The 17,620-nt window shown below is 34.5% G+C and overlaps 1 protein-coding gene across 1 annotated transcript in view; it reads left to right on the forward strand.

The window, feature by feature from the left end:
• The window catches only part of LOC118189260 (uncharacterized), a 115,831-nt gene that overhangs the window by 25,639 nt on the left and 72,572 nt on the right, over positions 1-17,620 (forward strand). Inside the window, exons 8-11 of the mRNA XM_035359843.2 lie at positions 8,154-8,294; positions 12,283-12,370; positions 13,904-14,055; positions 17,305-17,412. Of these exons, the coding sequence (XP_035215734.1) occupies positions 8,154-8,294; positions 12,283-12,370; positions 13,904-14,055; positions 17,305-17,412 (489 nt within the window). The remainder of the gene's footprint in view (positions 1-8,153; positions 8,295-12,282; positions 12,371-13,903; positions 14,056-17,304; positions 17,413-17,620) is intronic.

Below are 17,620 nucleotides of genomic sequence, written 5' to 3' on the forward strand. Positions count from 1 at the left end.
TATTTAAACTATTAGAGTGAAAAGTTTAAACAGAGCGGGATTTCGCTATTGTGAACACACGTTGCTATTCTCTTCCAGCTGTTAACATTAATATTGGCCACCCATTCTTGTCGCTGAGTTAGTATTCAGCCGGTGTAGGTTTCTGAGTTAAACCGGTTAGTTTAAAGTGAAATATGTAGTCTCGCACTACTCTTACCTTTGAACTTTGTCTTTCAAGTTCTCACCGCAAGTGGTCCGTGTTTGTAAGCACATACTTTCGTGCCGACTGTAATTTATACAATGTCTAATAAAAGGGTTTTTTACACCCTTCCTCTGGTTGTGTTCATATCCAAGCCTGCGCCAGAATTCGCAAGGATCAACACTTAGGTAGATCTAGTTACATTTTATGATGGCTAAAATTAGATCTTTCAACGTAACCTCAGGATCATTTCGACATGTACTAACCCATACTACAACTTTTTCATGATTCTACCGAATTGTTTATATTTCTAACGTCATGCCGTTTCTAACGAGTTCATGCATATTCAGTATCTTCTTCGCTAATATGTAAATCAGAACACGTGACCCTCATGTGAAATGAAAATGTGCTGTTTCAGGTTGTAACGTTGCGCGCCTCCAACTTGCACGCAACCAAGAGGTGACTGTGAAAACTGGATAAAATACAGAGTCTTGTGAAGGGTTTAAGTCCCTTTTTATTCAACGTAAAAATTACAATTGCGTGCTCTTGACGCTCACAGACTGCGCCAACTCGGCGGTCAAATAAAAATAATAACCTGAAAAGAAACTAAAGACAAGACTCTAACTACGAGGCTCTCTAAAATAACTAACTCACCGCGTTTTACAATACCGCTGCTAATTCAGCAGACTTGAAGCTCACTTGAACGATTAACACTACTTCCCGCCAAGCACATAGGCCGAAACGCGGGGTTCTTCAAATTCTCGCTAACTACCTCCGCGCTCGTGAAGTAAGAATATCACACCCCGAACTCGTTTCCTTCCTATTTAAATTATAATACTTCCGCTGATAATTTGAATCCTTGCGCGTTCTACTAAAATTTACATATTCTGGCATTGGCAGTTCCAGGGGAAAGTAAGGCTTGACAGGAAAGATAGTTTAAACTTAAAATAAATGTTAGTTAAAATAAATATAAACCCTACATTTTCCGCTGCCAGAATTTGGAAAACTTGGAAGCAGGTCCTACAAACGACCTGTTGTAAGTTTCTCTAATTCTGAACTAACTGGCGAGAACCTCGTTTACACAAAAAAAATCTTATGTAACCAATTGTATACTAAAATTCTGTTGATCGTTATAAAGCTCTCTTCTTACAGCAACTTTTCCTGGACTTCATCAATCAATCTTGGTCTTTCCTTCCAGCATCTGGAAGGAATAAGTATCAGTATCTTTCTAAATACATTATAATTTACACTTTCTTGACACAATAAATTTTTGTTTTTAAACGATTCGTTTTTCTTAGTTATTGCTTACTTCACATTCATTCAATTTTTCAAGCATTAATTTAACTTTACCCTGGCTCTCCACCGTGTGTGGTGTCAAATAGGAATATTCGTGTTTTAGTCTTACAACACTTCCCCTAACCACCATGATTTGTTAGAATTCAACGACCAAATAGACACACCTTACTCGACATTCTGCAACTCAATGAGCTACTTTAATATTCTTAAAAATTCAAATGTAGGTGGAGAACCCTACAAAACACATTCATTCTAACTTCCCCCTCATTCATCTTTAAACATGCAGGCTTTCGCTCTAAAGCATGACTTTATCTACAATTTAATACTTAAATTTTGACTTCATTGCTTTTAAGCATTCACTTTTAGCATCTACAATTTTATGCTTCTAGACTAAATTCTACTTTTACATAACATTCAAGTATTTACGTACATTTACAAAATTTTAATACATATGATTTTTACAATTTACCATAAAATGAATAAGAGAAAATAAATTTTTACTTTACTCATTCTTCGCCCAGCTGGCGGCACTGTAACTAAAATTCTTATTAGTACAAGAATACGAAGTTATTTTTATCTTCGGCCAAATTTTGGCTTTAACATAACAGAATTAGTCTTTCGACCAACAGAAAATGCTTGTTTTTAGCTTTTACACTTAAAGAAAATAATACTTTTGCCTTAGCTAAATAAAGTAAAACAAACCTAAGTCTCAACCGAGACATATTGACTTTCGTCAAAACATAAAACTTCGTACTTATGCATAACATTTCGGAACAAAAGAGAAAAAAAAATTTATAGAAGGTTTTAACTTATCTTTGAGTTTTCGATGCTTGAAACTCCGTCATTCGTTTTTGGCAATATTGGTCCCAAGTTAGAGGTTTCATGGATGTTAATCTTCTCCTTACTGCCCTCCGAGTGTCGTCCACATTACTTTTTCTTTTGCGTCCTCTACATGCTGGCCTCTTGACGGAGTAATCGTCTGGTTGTTGGCCTTTCCGTTTCTCCCTGGGACGGCTGGTCTTGACGTCCTACGGTCTGGAGTCCTTCTTGAATTTCTTCTGTTCCTCGTATTTTTGTGCCTCCTGTTGGCGTTTCAGTTTCCGGAACGGCGGCCTTGCTGGCACCTGACTCTGTGGCCGTGTGCGCGTTCTCCTTGATGTGTAATTTCTCCTGCTATCCTTTGTAGGTGGTGTTTTTCTCTTTACCACGGTTTCTTTACCCGGTGCATCTGTATTTTTGTTTTTCTTAAACGCCGGAGTTTGAAAATTATTTTTTCTTTTTGATACCGACGTCCGGGTTGTAGAAGTGCTAGGTCTCTCTTCAGTTCTCTGTTTCTTGGGTGGTGGAATAGTTGTTGTCTCTGGCTCTTCTATTTCGTTTAGACTTAAGTCCTGCAAGAAACTTTTAAGGATTTCAAAATCATTTGGATTATAGTATTTTTTCACCTGGTCGGGACTTGCTTTACAGATTTCCCCTCTCTCGTTCTTAAGATATAATACTACTCCTTTGATTTCCTGGATTACATAGGGGCCTTCAAACTTTGGAGCTAGCTTTGCCGTAAAATTGTCTGGGGCACTTGATAAAGAAAATTTCCGCTTCAATACTTTATCCCCAACTTTAAAATCTGCTTCACGGCGTTTTCTATCATAATATATTTTCTGCCTATTTCTTGCCGTATCCGAGGTTTTAAGCGCCTGATCAATCAGCTTTTGCACATCTTTTTGTTTAAACTCCTGCTCTCTTTGTTGCACAAAGAATAATTTATCTAAAGGCGTAATTAATTTTCGGCCTAAGAATAATTCTGCTGGAGTTTTTCCCGTAGTATCATGATTTGCCGTTCTTAAAGCATAAGCTAATTCATTTATGTAGCCATCCCAGCGCTTGTGATGTGTGCTCACGTAACTGCGAATTATTTTTACTATATTCTTATTAACTCTTTCTGCTATGTTAGCCTGTGGTCTATACGGAACCATTTTGATATGGCGTATGCCAAGTCCATTGCATATGTTTTCAAATATTTGACTAATGAATTGTTTTCCGTTATCGCTAATGACTTTTATCGGTGCACCGTATTTTAAAATGTATCTGTGTAAGAATGCATCTGCGACTGTTTTGGCTGACGCGCGTTTAAGTGGAACAATTTCTGTCCATTTTGAAAAATGATCTACTATTACTAAAAGAAAACGATTTTTATTTAACTCGCTCTGGGGGAAGGGACCAAGAAGATCTATGCCTAAAATTTCATTCGGAAATGTAGCGCGAATGCTATTTAAGTACCCGGCCGGGCTGTAATTAATATCATTTATTAACTGACATTGATTGCAGGACCTGTAATACGCCGTTACTATTTTGTATAATTGCGGGAAATATACCGTCTCGCGTACCCTTTTTAAAGTCTTTCTGACCCCTAGATGGCCCGCTGTTTTTGCTTCGTGCAACTCCTTCAAAATGCTTAATCGAAGCGAGGCTGGGATGACTGGTTTATACTCAAGATTTTCGTTTGTTGTTTTCGTATAGAATAATAAATTATCTATTATTTCATAGTTTTTTGCTCTATTTCTTATCCCATCGATATCTGTATGCTCAAAGCTTTCGGGGTCTTTCAAATAAGCATAGATATTTCCAAATTCAGGATCAGCTTTCAGTTCAGTAATAACCGTATCTCTAGAATCTAAAATTTTTGAAGTCAACACAGCGCATTTAAGTTCATTTCCTTCATCGTCCAGTTTTATACGAGAAAGTGCGTCAGCTACATTGTTTTCCTTACCCGGTTTATATTTTATTGTGATATTATATTCTTGGAGTTTTAAAGCCCATCTTATTAACCTGGGCGTTAGGTTTTTCCCCGAGTAAAGTCTACCAACAGCCGCATGATCCGAAAAGACTGTTACTGGCGATTTGCCGAAATAAACTCGAAATTTGTGTACAGCCATTAATACGGCTAATGTTTCTCTTTCTGTAGCTGTATAATTCCTTTGTGTCTGATTCAACGTTTTACTAAAAAATGCCAGAGGATGGTTATTTTGCATAAGAACCGCACCCACCGCATAGTCTGACGCATCTGCTGCAATTTCCAGGTTTTCGTCCCCCTCCGGGAATTTTAAAACAGGGGCATTAATTAGCGCTTCTTTTAATCTTTCATATGCTGTGTTAGCTTCCGCTGTCCACGTAAATTTACCCCTTTTCCTTTTGATTACTAAGAGTGGTTCAACAATATTAGCGAAATCTTTTATGAAAGATCGATAGTAAGAACATAACCCAAGGAACGAAGAAAGTTTCTTGGCGGTGTTGGGCGGTGGGAAATTCTTAATAGCTTTTATTTTTGAATCTTGCGTTTCTATACCCTTTTGCGAAATTTTATAACCGAGATATTTAAGTTCTTTAGTTGCGAACTTGCATTTTGAGGCGTTAATTTAAAAACTTGTTCTAGATCATTAATGTGTTGTTCCAACGTACTACTCGTTATAATTATATCATCTAGATAAATTAAAGTTGACTCTCCTAGGACAGGCTTTAGAAAAATGTCCATAGCTCTCTGGAATATTGATGGGGCCCCACACAACCCAAAAGGCATGCGTAAAAATGCATAAGTGCCCGATTTTGTTATAAACGCGGTTTTATGTATATCCTCGGGTCTCATAGCTATTTGATAGTAGCCAGACGTTAAGTCCAAAGTAGACATATATCTTGTCGATTTGATCTGTCTAATGATCTTGTCTATAACCGGCAAAGGGTAAACTGGAAATTTGGTAATACTATTTAGTTTTCTGTAATCAATAGCAAACCTCCAAGCCCTTTTATCCGAAGGAGGAAACTCGTTCTTTTTCCTACATAGTACGACTGGACTCGCGTACTCACTATTTATGGGCGTTATTATTTTATTCTTTAACATCTCCTGAATATGTTCTTCGATGATTACGTCTTTTTTTTTGTCATACCGATAAGGTTTAGTCCTACAAGGTTTTTCGGCATTTAATTGAATCTTGTGCGTAACTATTTGGCAGTTTCCTGGTTTTTCTGAAAATGAATGAGAAAAATTACTCACTACTTGCTGTATTGCTTTCCTTTCATGGTCATTCAGATGGCTAAGGTCCACTTGAGGTGTCTCCACAGGTTCCACCACCCTCTGGTCCATCTCCAACACCACGGAACTATCTTGAAAATTTAATTTGGCCCTCGTGGCCCTTAAAAACTCCATACCTAAAATAAGAGAGTTTTGCAGGTCTTTCACTACAAAAATTAATACTTTGAGACTTTCCTCTTTTACCTGTAAGTTTAATGATAATTTCCCGATGCAGTGACATGTTTTTCCTTGCGCCGCTATAATTTCCGTATTTTTGGTTTTAAATAATCGTACCCTATAAAAATTCTTTTTGAAGAAATTTTCACTCATAAAATTTCCTTCTGCTCCTGTATCGATGAGGGCTTCTACTGGTACATCGCCAACCAGGACTTGTATAATTGGTAGCTGTGAGTTTTTTACGATGACCGTATTTAAATGTCTATTTGAGGGTTTTTTTTAAACTTCCGGGGTCTGGACCCTCCCTTTCACAGGCCCCTCTACTCGTTTAAAGCTTTCCTTTCAATCTGTGTCTTCTGGGTACGCGGATGTTTATTTTCAAATTTTCTTTTTGGGCCTTGAACTTCGAGTTTCGATGAGTTAGCTTGATAGCTCTTTCCCCCATAAGAGCGATTTCCATTTCTGGTTTCCTCATTTGAAGATTTCCTTCGGGTACTTTGAGAATATGTTTCCCCTCTCGCTTTTTCCGCTATTCTGCGATTTTGAAACTTCACCGCCAATTCGAAGAGTTCCTGCAATGTGCTTGGGTTTCTAATTTCAAAGTAGTCTTGAACAGCGGGTAACAATCTTGGTAATATTATTTCAATAATCTCCGCATCGGGTTTCTTTCCATACAGCATATCCGTTAGCTTGATTTTTCGTAGAATAAAGTCCGTCAATTCTGCTATATGCCGTTGATAGAAACTATATAGTTCGGCTTCCAGCCGTGCGCGATCTTTCACTATGGAGAAGGCCTTTACTAACGATTTTTTGAAATTTTCAAATATATATGTCTGGCTTCCAAATTCCCCTAATAAAAATTTGCCTATATTTTTCCACCATAGCGCGGCCTGTCCTCTTAGTGCTGATGTGGCGATGGCAACCTTTTGTCTTTCAGGAACAGGGTAGAGCTGAAAGTGGTTTTCTAGACCTTCTAGAAATACCGCCACCGAATTTTTTCCGTCGAAATGGACGTTTGGCTTGATTGACGCTCTCAAAGTCTGGACCAGGTATCCAAATCCTTCCAACTGAGTTGTCATTTCTTGGTGTTGTCCAGCGGCTTCCATCCAATTTTCGGCCATTTCAGTTCGATAAGTGTTCGGGCGCCAATGTAACGTTGCGCGCCTCCAACTTGCACGCAACCAAGAGGTGACTGTGAAAACTGGATAAAATACAGAGTCTTGTGAAGGGTTTAAGTCCCTTTTTATTCAACGTAAAAATTACAATTGCGTGCTCTTGACGCTCACAGACTGCGCCAACTCGGCGGTCAAATAAAAATAATAACCTGAAAAGAAACTAAAGACAAGACTCTAACTACGAGGCTCTCTAAAATAACTAACTCACCGCGTTTTACAATACCGCTGCTAATTCAGCAGACTTGAAGCTCACTTGAACGATTAACACTACTTCCCGCCAAGCACATAGGCCGAAACGCGGGGTTCTTCAAATTCTCGCTAACTACCTCCGCGCTCGTGAAGTAAGAATATCACACCCCGAACTCGTTTCCTTCCTATTTAAATTATAATACTTCCGCTGATAATTTGAATCCTTGCGCGTTCTACTAAAATTTACATATTCTGGCATTGGCAGTTCCAGGGGAAAGTAAGGCTTGACAGGAAAGATAGTTTAAACTTAAAATAAATGTTAGTTAAAATAAATATAAACCCTACAAGGTTTACTATAGCATTCGCTCTTTCCATGTACACTAAACATTTATTTAAAACATATAACTACTTTCCCATGTGTATGTTCAAATGAACGTGTATTTAAAAGCGTCCACAAAAATATTTAACCTTATTTACTGATCTGCGGGATACAGTCATTAGAGTTGCGCATAAATACTTAACTGCATCAGTTAAAAATTAAAATAAGGACGACAAGCTTTACTATTCTGATGCTTCAGCAGACATATATCTACCGAAGAAAATGCAAGAATACAACTTTCAGCAAACATATTTTCATAAATATATCAACATACATATTTCCGTTGGAGTTTTTCTTGCTGCATAAAACATCTCTCTCCAAAAGTTACTCCCAAATATATTTTCGCAAACAAAGAACTATTCAGGCAGATTAAGTATAGGAGAATAAGGCAGAACGCTGGATTTGAGTTGGCTCAGATTTCAGCTCTGCTTGGAATTTATTGAAATGGTATGAATGATACACATTAAATTTAATAAATGTTAATTTATATAATCTTCATAGTGGAACAAATCAAAACTGAAATTTTTTTATTCACTGTAATAGTTCGAGAACTTATTTCATGGGAAGTTACTATAAGAAAGGTAATGAAAAGACATCTGGAGAAAGTATTATTATTTCTTATAATACCTATAATATTTTGTAAAATTTTATTTAATCTTTTTAACGATTTCATATTTCATGCTTCTCATTTTTCAGCCACCTGTAGGCATAGGTTGTCCTCTTAGAAAGTCAACAAAGTCCATGCCAGAAATGCCTAAAATATTCAGATATTCGGCAGAAGTTTTCGATGTTGTGAAAGCGAAAGATACAGAAATAAACGACATCGAATATCAGCAGGTAAATAAATCTCTCTCTATATATATATATCTCTCTATATCTGTAGCTAGCTTTGTTAAATTGCTGCCGTTAATTTAAACTATATATTTAAAAATAATTATGCCCGTAATCGGAAGGAAAAGGGAAAAAAAAAAAAAATGAAACAATTTCATTTGATATTTTATCACTGCTAATATACCTCCAAATTTATGACTTCTTATTCTTCAAAAAAAAAAAAAAAAAAAAAACTTGCATGTAATGTTTACATGAAAGCCATATAAAATTGCATTGATCTAGTATTTTCCATAGCTGAATAAATCGATTAATTATTTATTTCAAAATCAACCATATATTTTGTGTGTACGGAATTTGAGTGTCCTGATTCTATCTTGAAATTAACTCTGAAGTCGCCTGAACTGTGAGATGGAATTCCAATTTTAATATTTTTTTTTTTTTTTTTTTTTTTTTTTTTACTTTCTTGTACGAAGTAAAGAAAGTATTGTAATCGCGAAAAATGTCAGGTATTATACTTCCACCAAAATAACCATTTTGACCGCTCTCGAATCCATTTGAACGATATTTTTGCATGACATCTGTGCGAACAGATTAAAAGACTCTTTTTTCCAAAACAGGTTGTAAAATGGATTTCAAATGGATTTAGTAGAGATTTTTACGTGAAGTCCATACTAAGTACATATGTATCTCGCATAACTCAAAAATGAGTAGTCGTAGAACGTTGAAATTTTGCATACGGGACTGCTGAAACATGGTATTGTGCACCACTCTTTTTCGCTGCAATTGGCCGCACCAAACCTATGCAAACAGATACATATTCAAATATATATATTCCCACTTTGTTTCCTTAAAAAAAAGTGATTAAGTTATGGTATCCTTATGTTCGATTTTTATCCGCATATCTTTATGTTCCTAAGGTTTTTAAATTAGTTAATCTGCATGCAATAGCTGTAAAATTATCAACGATTTAATAGTTTATGTGGTACTGCTAAGCCTAACGAATCCGCCATTTGTTTGCATTTGAAACTCTTAGTAGAATAGCGAATTGCGTCAGTTGGTGCACTGACTTCGGTGCCTTTTTGCCTAGTGTGACCAAAAGTTAACTTTAAATTTTGTGTACCGAAAATTTTGTCTTTCTGCCCGCTGGCCAAATTGCTTGTTTTTGCGTAGAAACTGTAAAAATTGCTTTTTTAAATGCTTTTAACTACATGTGCTGCTTTATGTTTTTTCTATATTTTACGATTTTTAATGAAGATTAAGATTTTATGTATTTTTGCCTTGCTGCGAATTGACAACTGAATTGATTGAATTAGAAACATATCTCTAATGAAATTCGAGGAAATACGTTTATTTTCCCTTGATATAGTGAAAATTTTGAACTATTCTATATCAGATAGTATATGACGTTAGAAATGTCTTTTATCAATTACATGAACGTATTTTACTTTATATCAATCTCTGTTACTAATTAATGAAGGATTCTACATGTATGTTTCTTCCTTGCATTTTGGAAAAACGGTGGCGTCTGGAGACACCAAATATTGTACTGACGTAGTTCTTCACCCAAACAATGTGTATTTCGAAGCCTGCATTTCGAATTTCGAAATAGTTTCTTTGTTTATACCATATAGTCCCTTATTATGCTTTCCTCATACTTCCTGAGAGAACCTATGTCATTCGAACTTATTTAAAATTAATTATTATTCGAAAAACAAATTGCTAATGGAAATTTAACATAATTAAAAATAAAATGTTACTAACCTTAATCTGGGATTAAAAACATTACAGACAGATTAAATATGAAAAAATAATATCTTACGTTTTTCCAAATGGCAACAGACTCAAATGAAAAGTGAAACAACCCAGAATCGTGTTTCGAGATTAATAGTCCTTTTTTACTTCCTTGTACGAGGTAAAAAGGAAGTATTGTTGCGTGCGTAACGGGTTCGTTTGAATTGAATGCACAAGTCCGATGAAAAATGAACAAATTTATTATTATCACGACAAAAATGCTTAAATTTCCTCAAATATTCGTGCAGTATTACAATATATCACAGCAGTTATCTTTTAACTACTCAAACATTCAAGCGAACTTAATTCAAAATATCTAGAGAAAGCTAAAAGCAACAACAAACAAACTAAAATCACCCGAACTGAGAGGTTTTCCTCCTTTTATAAGATTTTAAATCGCGCCCGAGAATTTTCTGGAACTTTCTCGAAACCAAAAAGAGATATTTATTTATTAATTCTACTATCATTAACTAATTAAATATACCAAATCCGTAACACTACTGTAATCGCGAAAAGTTCCAGGCGTCATATTTAAACGAAAATATCTATTTTGACCGCTATCGAATGCAATTTAACGATGTTTTTGCGTGATATCTGTACGTAAGGACAGAATAAAATGCTAATTCCCCCCCCAAAAAAAATTATAAAACTGGTTCAAGATGAATTCTGAAGAGAATTTTTCTTGGCGTCTGTACGTACGTACGTATCTCGCATAACTAAAAAACTAGTAGCCTCGGAATGTTGAAATTCTGTATATAGGACTGCTATAACATGTAGATCTGCACCTCGTATTTTGGTTGCAATCGGCCGCACCAAACGTATATAAATATTCGTATATATATATCCACTCTGTTACCCGGCTCAGAGATTTCAATTTCTGTACTCTTATATGTTTGTAAGTTGTGCATTTTTTGCTTTAAAAATGATTGAATTATGTTGTTCTTATCTTCCGGTTAAGGTTTTTATGCCTTTAGTAAATCTGCATGCAATTTTTGTGAAATTTTCAAGAATTTAAAAGTTGTTTAAGTGTAGCTAAGCCTAATTCTTTTTGCGATGGCGGACATGTTTGTTTGCATTTTAAACTTGACAAAATAGCGGATTTGTTGCCAATCTAGAGAGAAACTAAGCTTCTCAAAAACAACCATACGCCTTCTTTTATTATTGTGAATTAAGTCATGTTTAATCCATTCTGGAATTTGTTCGAGGAAATGTGTTTAAGATTTACTTCGTAAATTTCAATATAGATATTTTTTAGTTTTTATGTATTTTTGCCTTATGGGTGAGTGAGAACTGAATAATTGAATGAGAAATACTTAATCGTCTGAGAAAAACTGTTTCTTTCTTTTTTTCTTTTCTTTTTTTTTTTTTTTTTTTTTTTGTTTTTTTGTTTTTTTGTTTTTGTTTGCTTAATTTCTTTTATACATCGTTTTAAATTTATTATAGTATTTGAATAGAACATGTGGCAACGATTAGATAATTCTTCAAATGATATAAATTTGCATATGCATTCTGAGTTATAATATGAAAGAAATATAACGCTGTTAAGTGAACCTAGCGCCAAAGAGTGCATTTATTGTATTGTGGTTTATGCGCTATCGACGAAGTAGATTTAATTCAATCCGATAAAGTTTAAATGAAATGCAAGAAAAAATGTATATGATTTAATATTTCGTACAAGGAAGTCATGTGGTATACACATTAGACTTTTTGCTAAAAAAAGAAGAAACAGATATTTTATTATTAATTTGTATGTTATGTTTTGAAGTTTCCAACTTCGCATTGATAAAATAGAATTTAAAAAAAAAATAATTTAGTTTGGATTAACTAAATAATAAAAAAAAATATTCTGAAGGGTAACATTCCAGACAAAATTATGAAAGTTGATCGCCAAGTGCTACAAAATGAAATTTGATCAACCTGCGAGATTTATGGCAGGAAAATATTTTTAAAAGAAAATTTTTAATTTGCCAATATTTCTACTTCAGGCAAACATTACTGCCAAATAGCTATTCTGTGACCTTCATAGATCAGCAGCTCATTTCATGTATAAAGTTTGCCCACTTTGTCATTCTTTCTCATATTTCGTAGCATATGTCTTTTAAATTTTGCATCTAGTGTAACAAAGCATGTATTTAGTTTTTATCGTTTAATTTATTTGGTTTATTACTTTATTCTTTTGAATTGCTTTCTTTGTATATTTTAGGTCTGGTACGACAGTGTTAACAAATTAGGCAGACATGACAAGTACACAAGAATGATGTTTACGTCTGAATTGTATGATTTCAATACTGGTAAGTAGAAAAAACGTCCTTTGGATGCATACCGAGGAACCATAGCTTTTCATTCAAATTCTCTGTGCAAAACCTGTATGTGCTTCTTTAGTGTTATCACGTTTCAACAACATCATTCTAGTTCAAAACCTAGACAGTGAAGAAAACAATAAATATAACAAGAATTTTGCCATCTAATGGTGGAATTGGGCAAATGAGTTTCAAAACCATTTTTTGTCATGGAATTTTATTTTTAATTTAATTTTTCAACAAGTAAGTTTATGATGCTAAGCATTATTATGAAGTTATTATAATCATGTCGCATATCCTTCATTGAAGTGGAACACAAGGTTTTTGATAATCTCTATGAATATCTATGCGAGGTAGGTATTAAATTTAGAAGATATTATCTTTTGTCCGCTTAACAAATTAATTCCTTAAATAAATAGTTTCAGATTTTTTCTTCATTACTGTTTCTATATGAAGCATGCATTCCGTAATCTCGCTCGCGTTCTTGCGGAATGTATTTGGTAACATGGTAAAGAGTCTTCAGGTCCGTAAACATTTCGAATATCTGCCATTCCATTCAAAAGATTCATCAGTGCATTCAGTAACCTCGTTGGCCTTTTTCAGAAAGGTTTTTGGTAACATGATAAAAGATGTCTATAGCTGTCTTCAGGATCAGTGTGTACATATTTCTAATATGTGCTATCCAGTTTTGATAGATTCACTAGTGTATTCAACAAATCTCACCATCTCTCTTTAGAAAGGTCTTAGATAACATCATAAAGCATTTCCAAACCTATCTTTAGTTCCTTAGATATTTTCTATATCACTCATCTATGTTCAACAGATTCATAAATGCATTCAACAGATCTCTCCAACCGTCTGTTGGTTTTCGATAAGATCGTAAGTGTTGTCCAAGGCTGCCTTCCGATATGTAGATATATTCAGTATTTGCTGTAGGAGGAGCTGCAATGTGTAAAAGTAGTTTGCTGCATAGCAATTTTGGAGAACACCGTAGTTATGCATCAAACATCAAATAGTTATTTACTTTACTGACGTAAGTATTTGTTACTTACGTCAAAACTGATTTGAAATAATTGCAATTGGAAGTCAACCTGCAAATTTTAGCTGTCAAGTATGTCATTCAAGCATCTTTTTACTTAACTAACAAGATTTAAAAGAGAAAGTTTCTACAAGACATTTATATATTCTTTCGATATATAATGTCTTCATTTACAGTTTATACAATATTTTTGATATATTACTCACTCACATTTAGTTAACCATTTAGTCAGGAATGCAACAGGTATAGAATATAAAAGAAGCATTGCATTCTCTAACTACTTAAAATCGATTCTTGAAAATAATTAAATAAATACTTTGTTCATTTTAAGGTTATATTCAAAGTTAATTATTATTTAAAAAGTTTAAAATGCTTAATGTAGTTTCAAAATTAATTTGTCTATTTATCTCTGATAATGATAGATGCCGTATATTCTTATTTTTGATACCTATTTAAAGGTTAAAATATGAAATTGTGATCTCTAGGTGTAACCTACAGTGTAGCGAATTTCCAATCATGTACTATAAAGCCACTTCGAAAGTCAATGTTTGAAGGTCATGAAGGAAAGTTAGTTGGTCATCTAAAGGAACCAGGAGAAGTGCTGAAGTTAGATGGAAGCTTTTACTACATGGGCGAGGTAGGTTGAGATTTATTACCCTAAGGCTATATCTGGCTATATTTCTCAGCTGAACACAAAAGTTTCTTTACATACACTGATTCGTTTGTGTTTTAACTCTTTAAACTGAAAAAGGTTTTATATTTCTTTTCATGTAAATTCAGCTCTACAAGGAGTTTACATGATTTTAAGATTGCAAAGATGCGTTCTTTCCTAGGAGTTCAAAAAGTTATCATTAAATTATGTTTTACAATTTAAACGATACTAAAAATACAGGATTATTACAAAGGGTTATTATTAATTTATAGAAGTGCTAGATATTATCAGTAGCTTTCTATTAAAATGCACAAAACGTTTGCAAGTTTATTAAATAATGTAACAAATGTTTTTAGGTGTGTACCATTAGTGACATGGTACATTCTAGTTCTTGGCAAACCAGACTTAAGGCCTCTCATTCAAGTACTGCAATGACTGTAGTTTCCATGGAATGAATGTTAACACTTTCTGCAAAATTATCTGAGATAGAAGCTCAATATTCGCCCTTATAAATTGAATTCCTTGGACTTTAATGGAAACGACTGTGAACACATTCAGCTGGTTCATCAGATGAGAAGCAGCGACCATTAAATCAAAGCAGAGTGAAACTCTCGCTTATGAATTTATTTCTTTTCTGAAGATAGTTTATAAGGTATTTCTCCCGCCTTCTTGGCATGCCTTTGTGGTGTGGTGGTCTGAACGCTGGGCACGTATTCCAGGGGTCCGCGGTTCGATTTCCTGCCAAGGCGTTGCTCATTTTTTCATCTTGCCTACTTCCAAAAATACCTAATGTCTCTACAAGTTCACCACCCAGAATATTCGTAAATCGAAGCAATTTTCCCCATAGTATTTAATGAAAAATGAATCTATTTGTTTCTGGATAAAAAATGATTGCACAGATAAACTTTACTTTGTATTTAACGTAAAACTGATGAAATTCATTAAATTCAACGTATACAAAATATTTAACACAATACTAAACATGTAAAAAATAGGGCAATTTGGATTACATTTTACTGTCTCTACGAAGGAAAGTTGACGGTCTCAGTAGAAAAGGATGAAGAAGTAAAAATATTATTGTCTGAAAGGAAATTACTATTCCGTAAAAGTATAAGACAGTTGTTGTCGTTTTGGGTGCTTTTCTTTCTCTCAACAACGCTCGCGTCTACTTCAGAATCACTGGAATCTGTCTTCCACTGAAAATGTGTTCACTGTCATTTGTTCCTATCTACGTTTTAAAACGTTCCTGACGAGCAAATATTTATGCTTCTGGCTATTGCAGCTTTATCAAGGTGACAATTTTCTATAAACCCTTGCACCTTACCCAATTCGGCACACATTTCGTGGATTAAATCACTAAAAAAAAACCTTCTTTCTTCTTTTTTTTTTAAAGCATTTTTTCCACGTTACCTGTATTTTGGAGTATTGTTTGTTTCCCTCTTAACTTATTCGTATCTCGAGGCTTCATTCGTCATCGAAGATATTTTTCTTTTGAAATATTTGTTCGTTAATCGATTTGTTCGGAATGCAAGGCTTCCCTGTACTAATTACTTCCAATAATTCAAAACTTTACTCTACAAATCTGCCTCTCAGTAACTCTTTTTGCAACACAAACAAAAGTAAGCTTACTACAAAATAGCAAAGCATTTCAAACAAGAAAGTATGAAACAAAGGTAACACATATTCATATATATACATTCATACACTTATACATGTTGTACTCTATACAAAAAGGCAAATAATAATAATGCTTTATATTTCGTGCCTTTGACTACCCCTTGAAATTTGTATAGGGCCATATATTTATATCTATTATCGCACATTATATATAATATCACTACACATCTGTTCGTGATGAGATTTAAATAGGTAACCATACTTCGCCCTTTGGCGCACATTTGGCGACTTAAGCCCCATTAGCAGAAAGGAACCGTTACTATCTCTAACCTTCCCACCAGCGTGCAAACCTCTCCATCAACGGCCGAATGATAAGGTCCCTGAAAACTCGTAGTTCGTTCTGGAGTTCGAGTTCCAGCGAATGAAAAGCGTTATGGACGCTTTTGTGGTTTTCCCCATGTGTAACGTATATACAAGCCAGTTCTCCTTAGAAAGGCCTATACGAAAGCATCCTTCCCCTTAGGCAAATACCCACAAGTGCTTTGCCATAATTAAATAAACCAAACCAAACGGCAGTCCAGGTTTAGCCTCTAAAGCGATGGTAGGCGTTGCTTGATGTGGAGAGAATCTGGAGCCTGCTATCATCCATAAAACATCCGTGAAAGAGATGCATACGGAGAAGGAAGTGTCTCTGTTTGGGGTGGTATCTCTTTGGGTGGATGCACAGACCACCATGTTTCTTCCACATGCTGTAAATGCTCAGGAAATAACATCCTTGATTGCTTGTGTGTGCCTTTATGACAGGGTAATAGGTTATGATTTTCTGCTACATAACGACAACTCTAGACAGTGCAAGGCTCGCATCGTGAATGATTATCTTCAGAGCAAACAATTTAGAGTATGAAGTGGCCAGCTCGATCACCGAACCTGCATCTCATTGAGCATGTTTGGGTTGCTTTAGGAAGACGTATAACTGCTCTCAATCCTCCTTTTTAGCCATGGTTGCAATTGCTTTGTAAGAGCTATGACTCTCATTTCCTACGGAACAGATAGAACGTATAGTTGACACCATCACACATCACTCTATGTGTTGTATTGCTTCTAAGGCAGATCAAACTCCATATTGAAGGTACTGTTCCTATACCAAACTGACACATCCGATTTGTTCATTTTATACATATGCTAATTTCTATAACACCATAATTGCCTGGGAATTTTTTTTCATGTTATTTTATACTTTACTATGTGTTATATACTGCGGATCAGTTTCATTGATTTTCTACTTGTAACTTTTTGAGTAATCGTCATTTTTTGTGATTTTTCCTTAATTAATGATAACTAGTGTATGAAAGATGAAAGATAATTCATTATAAGTTTCTTTAGAAACTATGTAAAATAATATTCCCACTCATATAGAAATATCATTAATATATACTTTTTATATAATACAGCTTATATATATATACAGTTTATGTATGATTGCGCTTTAATTCTTTGCCTGCAATCGATATAGCGACTTAATTCTCAGACGTAAGCCCTGATTTCATAAAATAATTTAAAACTTAATTTCTTTCTGCTCTGTTATTTATAGTCTAATCATGACTCTTATCTTTTCAGCGATATATCAGAGGAATTAAAGTTGATTCATTTGAAAGTATTCAGAAAGATGTTGTATTCATGGACAAAACGTTAGTAAAATTAGTCATCACAGTATACTTTACTCAGGTAAATATTTTAGCTTGTCAGTTGCTAAAATTAAAATATTGTTTATGAATGTTGCGCTATTGTAAACGAGTTTTGCCTAAATGATAATAAACAACTTGTTTTCTGTCAGCAACATTTTCACTGTGTTGTAGCTCCACTTTCACAAAAATAGCCATTTGCCTTTTCCCTCGAAAACCCAGAATTCGTTTCCTGTTCATGTTAGTAATGA

This window comes from Stegodyphus dumicola, chromosome 10 (genome assembly GCF_044657685.1).
Source record: "Stegodyphus dumicola isolate Sdum_Otavi_A_Nest chromosome 10, ASM4465768v1".
Classification (NCBI taxonomy): Eukaryota; Metazoa; Arthropoda; class Arachnida; order Araneae; family Eresidae; genus Stegodyphus; species Stegodyphus dumicola.